Source organism: Podarcis cretensis (genome assembly GCF_951804945.1).
Source record: "Podarcis cretensis genome assembly, chromosome: 6".
Taxonomy (NCBI): domain Eukaryota; kingdom Metazoa; phylum Chordata; class Lepidosauria; order Squamata; family Lacertidae; genus Podarcis; species Podarcis cretensis.
This window is the reverse complement of record NC_137175.1, coordinates 14,339,311-14,349,585: the sequence shown is the minus strand read 5'-3', so window position 1 is coordinate 14,349,585 and position 10,275 is coordinate 14,339,311. Positions and strand designations below refer to the sequence as shown.

The 10,275-nt window shown below is 47.0% G+C and overlaps 1 protein-coding gene across 1 annotated transcript in view; it reads right to left on the bottom strand.

Moving 5' to 3' along the window:
- Positions 1-13: 13 nt before the first annotated feature.
- Positions 14-10,275, bottom strand: part of LOC307217507 (piezo-type mechanosensitive ion channel component 2-like) — a 67,966-nt gene continuing 57,704 nt past the window's right edge. Inside the window, exons 43-52 of the mRNA XM_079978714.1 lie at positions 9,975-10,189; positions 8,954-9,112; positions 6,952-7,099; positions 5,900-6,088; positions 4,813-4,905; positions 4,413-4,582; positions 3,839-3,955; positions 3,468-3,547; positions 1,372-1,600; positions 14-830 (exon numbers count right to left, since the gene is read on the bottom strand). Of these exons, the coding sequence (XP_079834840.1) occupies positions 575-830; positions 1,372-1,600; positions 3,468-3,547; positions 3,839-3,955; positions 4,413-4,582; positions 4,813-4,905; positions 5,900-6,088; positions 6,952-7,099; positions 8,954-9,112; positions 9,975-10,189 (1,656 nt within the window). The 3' untranslated portion in view covers positions 14-574. The remainder of the gene's footprint in view (positions 831-1,371; positions 1,601-3,467; positions 3,548-3,838; positions 3,956-4,412; positions 4,583-4,812; positions 4,906-5,899; positions 6,089-6,951; positions 7,100-8,953; positions 9,113-9,974; positions 10,190-10,275) is intronic.

The following is a 10,275-nucleotide window of genomic DNA, read 5'->3' as shown; positions in this document are numbered from 1 at the left end:
CCATGGGAGACTGCTCTCTCTCTCTCGAGCTACCGTGGGGCATCTTGCTGGGCACAGGACTAGGCAAGAACCGTGGCTCGATGCAGCATGGGCGGTTCACGTATTCTTCATTTTCAGGGCCTGAGCAGCATATCCCATTCGCTGCGCCTTGCCACAGCCAACTTGTCATACATGCACATAACGGTCTGGTCATCTCACAGGAAGAGGAATGGCCAGCATGCAGCACTTTTATTTTATGAGGGTACATTTGCAGAGTGGAGAAAGGAAGCAAATTGCTGAAAGTATTATGATTTCTAATCTCCACTCTCCCCCCCCCCAAAAAAAACCACACCCTGTGGCTTTAGAGTCCCGTGCTATGTGCAACATAATCCCTGCTCTTACACATCGGGTAGTAAACAGCGTACATAAAAAGCTTACACTTCTGCCTTGCATCAGATTGAGCTAATGAATCAGTCCCCTCTACACCTCTTAATTCAGTATCTTCTGCCATGTCCCTTTGCAGTTGCGCCCCACCCAACATTTCCCTTCCGAAACAATGCATTGTTGTGACTACACACACACACACACCCCAGCTTTAGTCTTCCCTGGGTTCCCTGGTCCATTTAATCATTGTTTCAGGAGATCTGTAGAGGAAGATGAGCTTGGCAAACAGCTGCTCCTCCAACTCCAGCTCCCCGGCCTCCCGAGCCAGGAAGATATCTGTGCAGAGTTTCAGGATGCGGTCCACGTTGGGCAGCTCTTCGAACATGATGGAGCGCGAGATGCCGTTGAAAAGCTCTCGGATGAACTTTCCGATGACCAGAACAAAAGACATGTAGAGGCCTACAATGCTGGAGGGGGGAGAGAGAGATGGTGGTGATGTTCAGGGTGTTATTTGAGTTTTCATAGACTCATAGAATTGGAAGGGACCTCAGGGGTCATCTAGTCCAACCCCTTGCAGTGCTTAGCCCAATGTAGGGCTCAAAACCCATGGCCATGAGATTTAAGAGTCTCATGCTTCATGGACAAAATTGACTCGAGTAATCCCATCAGCCGAAGCCCTGCACAAGGACTTCCACTTGCGTAATGAGCTTTTCTTCCCCTCTTCTTGCCTTGTGTACCCCAGAAATTTATTCTGGGGGTTCAGAATAAAACCCCAGAACAGCACACTGGCAAGGGTGGAAGGAAGAGGAAAGGCAAGCTGAGATGTTTGCACTGACAGAACATTCAACAGTGCAATACTGAATTCCTGCCAGCGATTGGCTGCCTGTTCTGTATTTTTCAAGGCAGCACAGCGGGGAAAGATTTCTCTCAGATCTCCCCAAGCCGCCACCTTAATCCAAATCTCAATTGCTGCCCCAGAAATAACAGGTTCCAGTTTGACATCCTTACCCATGAGCTGCCAGAAATCCCAGGCTAGGAGGGCTGACCTTGTCGTTGAAGATGAAGAGTTCCATATTCTTACTGCATCCATTACCCAAACAGCCGGGCCTCTGCTCTTTAACAACCCACCATTCGGGAACATGGCTTAAGGACTCCTTGGCAGGCAGCTGCTGCAGTTCGATGGTGATATTTCTGAAGAAGGCCATCTTGTCTACATCCTTTGGCGCATTGGAATGAGCTGCGGAAATGAGAATAATGGGGTGGGGGTGAGCTGACCGTGGGACCCCTGCCTTTCTCCCAACCCACAGGACAACACACACAGCTGTGGGCGCTTTGCACAGCTGCAACACAGGAAGATGCCCCCACACCAAGTCAAACCATTTGTCCACCCGGTTCAGTATTGCCCATGATTGGCAGTGGCTCTCCAGGGTTTCTGATGGGAAATACACAAACCTACCTGGAGGTGCCTGAGCCTGAACTGAGGGTCCCTTCTGCATTCAGAACAGATGCTCTACCACTAAGCTGTGGCTCTTCCGGGCCTGTGTCACTTCCTCCTACCCTAACATTTAACAAGTGTCCTTGCCAACACTTCCACTTTCTGATGCCATACTCAAAATCCCCAGGGAGAACTGGAACCCCACTTTAGCCACACACAAAGAAGGAAATGCTTTTTAAAACTGAGGTGGAAGCGGCTAAAGAGTGCTAAGGAGTAGTTCATTGGCTTTAGAGGAGTGCCGTCTTTTTCGCTCCATAGGACGCACCCGACCATAGGACGCACCTTGTTTTAGAGGGGGAGAACAAGAAGAAAATAATTCTCCCCCTCTCTGCTCAGCGCCCCTTCAGAGAAGCAGCAGGAGAAACGGGGCCCCTTCCATTTCTCCTCCCGCTTCGCTGAAGGGGCGCTGCGAAGGGGCTTCAGCGAAGCAACCCGAAGCCTCTGGATTCAGGCGGCTATCCCTGAAGCCTGGAGAGCAAGAGGGGTCGGTGCACACCAACCCCTCTCGCTCTCCTGGCTTCAGCAAAAGGAACCCGAAGCCTCCGGAGTGCAGCGGGGGCTCCTGCTGCGCTCCAGAGACTTCAGGCTTCAATGAAGGCAACCTGAAGCCTTTGGTGCGCAGCGGGAGTTGCCGCTGCACTCCGGAGGCTTTGGGTTGCTTTTGCTGAAGCCAGGAGAGTCTCGCTCTCCAGGCTTCAGCAAAAGCAACGCGAAGCCTCCGGAGCACGGAGGGAGCGCTCCCTCTGCACGTCGGAGGCTTCGCGTTGCTATCGCTGAAGCTAAGGAGCCTGCATTCACTCCATAAGATGCACACACATTTCCCCTTAAATTTTGAAGGGGAAAAAGTGCGTCATAGAGCAAAAAATACGGTATGTTCCCTGAGTCTTCAGCAAGACATCATGAAGAATCAGCAATGAAAGCAGAAGCTCCATGGGTCTAAACCAGGAGTAGTCAACACGATGCTCAGCAACTCCCATCAGCCCCAGCCAGAATGGCCAATGGTCAAGGAGGGGCATTGGGTACCCTTGGTCTATACAGAGAACAGCTATATGGGCGTCTAGTTTTGAAAACAAAAGAGGCACTCAAATCAGGAGCACAGAACCCACTGCATATCTGAAGTTTATATCCAACCAGGGAACCCCACAACCCCTGGGCCCCAAAACAGGGCCTCATTAGCCAGTAGTCTCTGACATCTTTGGGGTTTGTTTGTTTCTTTTTTTAAAAAAACCCTTTGCTTCAATTAGAGCAGCCCCACCTGCCATTTTTAATTTCCCAAAGCGCTTCTGGTCCCTGCATGGGTTCAGAGCCATTCGTGAGAAACGAAGATGGTATTGGTGACTGTTTGGAGCTTTTGCCATGATAGTGGCAGCTGGGTGAAAAGAATTTGGGGTGAGTGTGGGGGGGAGGAAACGGCACCCACGTGCTCCTTTTGCTAGTTTGACCCAAAGACAGCACATTTCCAGGTGTCTGGAACAATAAGACAGTAGCTTTTTGCTCATACGATACCACATGCATCTTTTGGGTTTGCCTTCCTACAGCAAAACTCTGCAACTCTGGCCTCCTCTCATCTTCAAGCAGGCAGGTTTTTCCTCCACTTTTGTCCACTTACCCACTTGCAGCCGATGGGCCATTTTAGCTTCTGCTCCGCCAGCTGCTCTCAGATACCTTGGAAGGACACCAGGAAGCAATCTAAAATGGGGGTGGGGGAGCAGAACGAAAGCAAAGCAAAACCTTGGTGAATGCTAAAGGTCTCCTTTCCAGATGAACACGTGTTCATTTTTCACATGTACCCCACACAGCTTCCAAGATATTATACAAATCCATGGCGGAGGAAGGTCTAATCCATAGCTATGGTAGCCAAGTGGCAGACCCCACATACAGGAGCCATATGCTACTGAATACCACATGCTGAGGGACACATACTGTAGAAGGAAGCGCTAACGACCACCGAAAGAATCAGGAGAAAAACATAACACTAACACGCTTTCCGTTCTGGTCCCACGTAGCATTTCGACGATTTGCTCCCGAATCCTCTTGTCTTCATACCGCATCGTGTGTATCCCGGATGCTTCAATATTCTTCACGAGAGAGGCATTCCTGATTCAATAAGGATAGGAAGAAAAGGTTAAGGGACGATTTAGACGTTCTTCAGGGCAGGTGTTATGGAAGAGAGAGATTCTCCTCTTGCGCTATGTGCCTATTATGAAACGGACAACAAAACGGGTTTGCCAAGAGATGGCTTCCTCTGGAAGATCTACTTGACAAAGTGTCGCAGAAAGGATGGGACTTGGAGGGTTGGGTGTGAGGTCACTAAACAGAGCAGGTTTCAGTTAGTTCCTTAGTAACAACAACAACAACATGGCAGCCATGGGCAGCAAAATAGAGATGTGCCGCCGCTACTCCACACCAGTGAGTAAGGACACGAGAAAAGCCTGCTGGATCTAACCCAGCATTCTGTTCTCACTGTACCCAACCAAATACCAGTGGAAAACCTGCAAGAGGGGTGGTTGTACACACATACACAGAATACACTTAATATTAAAAAGATAAAAACCTGAGAAGAGTCCAGTGGAAGTTGATGTAGATTGCGGAGGAATTGGAGAGTTCTGCAATCATAGCTTTCCGACTTGCAGGGCTGATGCTCCACAGCAAGCTGGCATTGCCTTTTATTTTAGCAACGATGATGTCCTCTGGGTTATAGTTGACTATAAATTGCATGGCAGACTGAAGGAAACACAAATGTTTTTGGTTTGTTTGCTGTTGTTCCAAGCAAGACAGAGAAACTTCTTGAGCTAAATTCCTATCTAACCTGCTTTTGGCAATCCAGTAAAGATACCATTCAAATCCAGTTTTAATTCAAATTGGGTCTCACCAGCTATTGTTGGAGAGAAAGAGAAAAGGATGGCAATTTTTTTCTGCAGGAGGTTTACTTGTGCACAATAAAATATACTTACAGGATGGAGGGCATATTGAGTGGTGAGTTCATTATACGCTGCATGAGTGAAAGGGACCAGATTCTGCTGCTGAGCACTCATGGTAAACAAAGACTAGGAGAAAGAAGATGAAATCCTGTGTTACAAACCTCAGCTCCACTATACAGATGTACCTCATCACACCTTAGCTGGTTCAGACCCAAAGGTCAGTTTTACACACTAGTCACAGGCTGATGCTAACCAACCCACAAGCTCTACAGCTCTGGATTATGGTAGTTGCATTTCAGCACCCACAATTCAAACTCTGTAGCAGCACGGTTCACAGCAGCATCAGCAGAACAATCACTTTGAAGCATCATACAGCAACACAGATCCATAGGTGAGCCCAGAGGATAATAGCATGTGACTCTGAAAGAATGGGAGTTCCAATGGGAAATAAAGTGGGCATTTCCTACAGGAATCTGAAGAAGAGGGCATTGGCAGCTCTGGATTAGGGAAGAACCAGGTTGGTTGACGTTGACACTTGCTATAAACTAAAAGGTAAAGGACCCCTGGACGGTTAAGTCCAGTCAAAAGTGATTATGGGGTTGTGGCGCTCATCTCGCTTTTAGGCCGAGGGAGCTGCTGTTTGTCCACAGACAGCTTTCCAGGCCATGTGGCCAGCATGACTAAACCGCTTCTGGTGCAACGAGATACCGGGACGGAACCCTTCGTGCACGGAAATGCCATTTACCTTCCCACTGCAGCGGCATACCTATTTATCTACTTGCACTGGTGTGCTTTCAAACTGCTAGGTTGGCAGAAGCTGGGACAGAGCAATGGGAGCTCACCCCGTTGCGGGGATTCGAACCGCCGACCTTCCGATCAGCAAGCCCAAGAGACTCAGTGGTTTAGACCACAGAGCCACCCGCGTCCCTACAAGCAGACTGGCACTGTTAAACACAACCCTTTAATTGGAGACGTTAGAGATCATTGAGCTATAACTCCACTCTATTTTTTTGTAGTGTTAATGCAACAGCTTTGGATGGTGGAAATGTTCCAGTACTCATCAAAAATACTTATCCCCAGTCTTAATTATAAATTGACCCTCCACCTCCTGCGGACCTACCTCATAACCGCTGATGGTAATTTTGACAGAGACGCCCAAAGGCTGGTTAGTTACTCCTGCCACTGATTTGACCAGTGACATAAGAAGCAGTGGGAACCACACAATGCAGATGAGCACAAAGACAATGAAGCCTCCCATCCCGTATTTCAAAAGCAATTTCTTCTTCTGCCCAGGAGGCTGGGGGTATTTCTGCAAAATGGAGAATGGGAACAAAGCTGTGAGTATACTCCACTGATAAAAAAATTTTTAAACCCCTCCAATCTGTGCATCAAGGTAGGACAAACTCAGCATTCTGAAAAACAGAATTCCAAGCGTTTGCTTAATTTGCATATATTTGACTATCCTACATATATTCCACTCAGGGCCAGCCTTTTGGCGCTTGAGGCAAACCACAAAATAAAAATAATAAGAGTTTAGATTTGATATCCCACTTTATCACTACCCGAAGTAGTCTCAAAGCGGCTAACATTCTCCTTTCCTTTCCTCCTCCACAACAAACACTCTGTGAGGTGAGTGGGGCTGAGAGACTTCAGAGAAGTGTGACTGGCCCAAGGTCACCCAGTGGAAACGCGAACCCGGTTCACCAGATTACAAGTCTACCGCTCTTAACCACTACACCACACTGGCTTCTAACACCTCCCTCTCCACCAGGGAAGAGGGAGGGAGTGATAATCTACACCAGGAACAAAGAGGAAATAATTATCTACACTGGGATGTGCTGACCCTTTGAATCCTGCCACCTGAGGCGGTCAGCTCACCTTGCCTCATATCTTTAGGTGCCAGACAAAAGCATTTGTCTTTGGCTTGGGCTGGTTCACATTCAATGTCCTTTTACATGTGTTTTTGTGAGAGGGAGTTACTGTGGGCCACATGCATTTTCAAAATATGAGCAGAGAAGTGTAGGCCACATTCCACCACAGAGTTAGGCACACTTAAACTTGTTGACTTGGGCAGCCAGACAAGAGATTTGCCCCAGTCGTTGCTCCTGATAGACCACCCGGAGTCATCTTGATTGGCGGGGCTAATGGTAAACCTTTAGCAACAGGACTCACTTTCTCAGATTCTCTCCAACATTTCAGGATGAAAATGTTAGCATAGATATCCTCCACACAGATCCAGCTGGAGAGGCTGAGTGTGGTGTCAGTCCAAACCCAGTCCATGGCAGCCCTCAGTTCTGTCAAAAACGGTATCAGGCGAAAGCTGCACAGAGGAGGAGAAAGGTGGCTAGTTAATGGGGCAATAAGGACCCAAAACAGTCAAAGCCTGTCTACAAAAAAAGGCTTTCCCAGTATTGTAAGAGTGATACATATTCTCAAACTCTGATGCCCTTTTGTTGGCATCCATCTGTCTCGAGAGACAATGGAATGTGAAGTCCTCAGTTGGAGAATCACGGCACCTGCTGTGGCTGCAGAGACCAGTAACTCATAACTGCTGCCTCCTGCATTGCTTTTGCTGTCTTAGCAGCACTGAAGTGACCTCTCCAGGACTGAAACCAGCTTGGCTGCAGGAGTTGCCAGAAGGTGGTGTACAAGGAACCATCCAACTGTCTTAGGGACTCCACTCTGGATTCCTGAAGGGTTTACTTCTTCTCCTGAAGGTATCTCAGAAGGTAGCAGAGGTTAAGGACCAGAGTTTTCCTTCTCCAGGACTACCTTCCCAGGTTGATGAGCCCCATCTGCCCCTCTCTTCCCTCCTCAGCGCATGCAGAAACCACCTCCTTGACCGTTGTACCCACTCTTCGTCTCATCCACTTAATCCACTAGAGCTTTGTCTTTGTCCCTACCCTAACTCACTGAGGATTTGTGACTCATCTGCTACCCTCACCTGGTTTAGCCAACTAGTCGAAGCCGTTTCCCGGGGTGTGGCCGCTACGGTACACCAACAGCTTCTAGGAGCCACAGGTGAGATCCGAGTGCAGGGTTGGGACCCAAAGTTGACAAACTATCCAGGAAGGAGCACGACGCTTTCCCCTACATATTATACCCACTTCAGAAGTCAGGGAAACCCTTTGGCATTGCATAAAAGCCCAACTGTGTCCTAGTCAATGGGGCAATTAAGACCATTGTGCAGCTGCTGTAGCCTAGTGGTGGCCAAATTGAGAGAGGGGCTCTAAAAGGCGTTTGGACCAACTTGTGGAGGGCAAGGATATCGGTAGAGACTAGTAAGCATGGCTATATGCCACCTCCAAGATTAGAGGCACCAGGCAAATGCTGCACATGGAAACACTTGGCAGATATTGTGTGTGTGTGTGTGTGTGTCTGATACACAACCTGCTCCCCTCCTTTCTAATGTGCAAACTGCTTCACACTTCTCATTCCAGCCTCTTCTATGCAGGAATGGAGGAATCCCAACTTGCCTAAGGCCACCCAATAATGTTTACAGCCAAGCAGCTGCTGGAACACACAACTTCAGGAGATATCTCAAGCCAGCATCTGCCTCCTACCTTCCTGCCCTCTAAGCAGGTTACATTACTCTGAAAAAAACTTGTAACAATTATTACAACGAAAGTTTTTTCCTAATTTTTACCATTACGTAACTTTAGGCACCAGGCAAAAACATTCCTACTTCGTCAGGCTATGGGCCTTTTTACGTGGGTGAGATGCTTCAATCTAGTTTTTTTTCTAAAAAAAGAATTGCTTTTTCGATTTTTATAAATGTTAGTTTATTGTATGTTTGTGTTTATTTGAGGGGCTGTGGCAAAAAAGCAACTAATATAATAATAAAAATAAAATTTCTTACACAAAATAGTAAATTGATAATTTTGTTTCAAGTAACTCAGTGTGAGACTGTAAGGACCTCTTTTACCTTACAGTTCTGTTTCCTATGTATGTTATTTCTATATTTATAGAACCCCTGAGGAATTATTTGTTCCAGCACAGGCCTGCAATAAATCTTCCTTCAAGCACCTGGAGATTTCCACCCACCCACCACCCCCTTTTCCCCCCTGTCAGCTGTTCTTTCTTGCTTTTGTGATTGGCTTGTTAACATAATGGCTTGCGTTTCATAGGGATATTATTAGGTTTCTCTGCCCTCCTTTATAAAAGTGCTGCTTACCCTTGAAATAAGAAGAGGTTTATGCAATTGTAGCTCTTAGTCAGAACATTGCCCAAGACCCGTTCGGGGTAACCGCATTTGATCTGATAAGCCGACAAACCAAAATAGACACACTTGACCAAATACCACAGCTGAGCCACCGGATTCCTGTTAAACCTCCTGCAAGTAAACAAGAGAGATGTTCCAATCTCCATCTTTAACAACTATGACTAGTTAGAAGAAAGATTTCTCTCAGTGCATGGCCCTCTTTGAACTCCACAGGCAAACGCAGCAGCTAGGGATGTAAGGAGGAAGAGATTTCCACCCCGTGCTGTGCTTGCCGCAGTCAGCGCTGCTTCCGTACTGCTACAGTTCGGCTTCCGCTGACACCTACCTTATGCATCTTGCTTTGGCCAAAATGTAATTGATTGCATACTTAATTTCAATGCATTTCAATGTAAAGGAAACCTCAAAAACAATGCAGAAAATAATGCGGTAACTTTGGTAACGTTCACAGGCTATAAAAACAGAACAATGGCCAATACCACTTATATCTGATCACACGATTTCCATCCCTGATCTTGGCCAAATATGCAAATTGTGCCAAATTCTACTCCCATTTCCCTTTCCAGCAGAACTCTCCAGCATTCCCAACTGCAGTCTAGGCTGAGCATGCAGAGACATCTTGAAAAAGTAGTAAACATCGGCTGTGTGTGTGTCTATGTGTGAAGGGGAAGGAATAAGCAGCAACACGTTCATTGCAATTCAAAGGAAATGCAATGCAAATAGGGGGTGGAGATTAAATTATCTACATATCATTTGTGAAATGAAAGCAGCAGTAGCAGTGAATACTGATCTCATTTGCTGGGTTGATTTCTGATCTGCACATGGGACAAATAAGCAAACATGGATGCTTTAGTTGAGATTCTTGCATGACCCTCTGGGCCCCTTTGAACTCTACAACTCTATGATTCTATTATCAGCAATTTCTGCTCTAGCTTCTGTTTTTGTTGGAATTCTCTGGCATCTTTCATTGTCATACCTTTCCGTTACTCCAGGCAAGATGAAGAACATCCAAAAATGGATGCCAAAGACAAGTAACACCTGAAAAACACATTTCCCAAACATGCTCTTTCTCAGGTAGATGGCACGGTCAACTATCATCGTCCCAAATTGCACCAACAGCATCACCAGGAAAGCTTCAGGCACCTGGTCTTCTGAAAGGGACTCTGTGATGTCGGCGGCAGCCGAGTGTTTCTGAAACAAATTAGAAGCATTCGTTGATAACATGCGGGTGTGAAGAAAAGGAGCAAGCCTAGGCTTCCAGTCAGAGTCTATGGGCA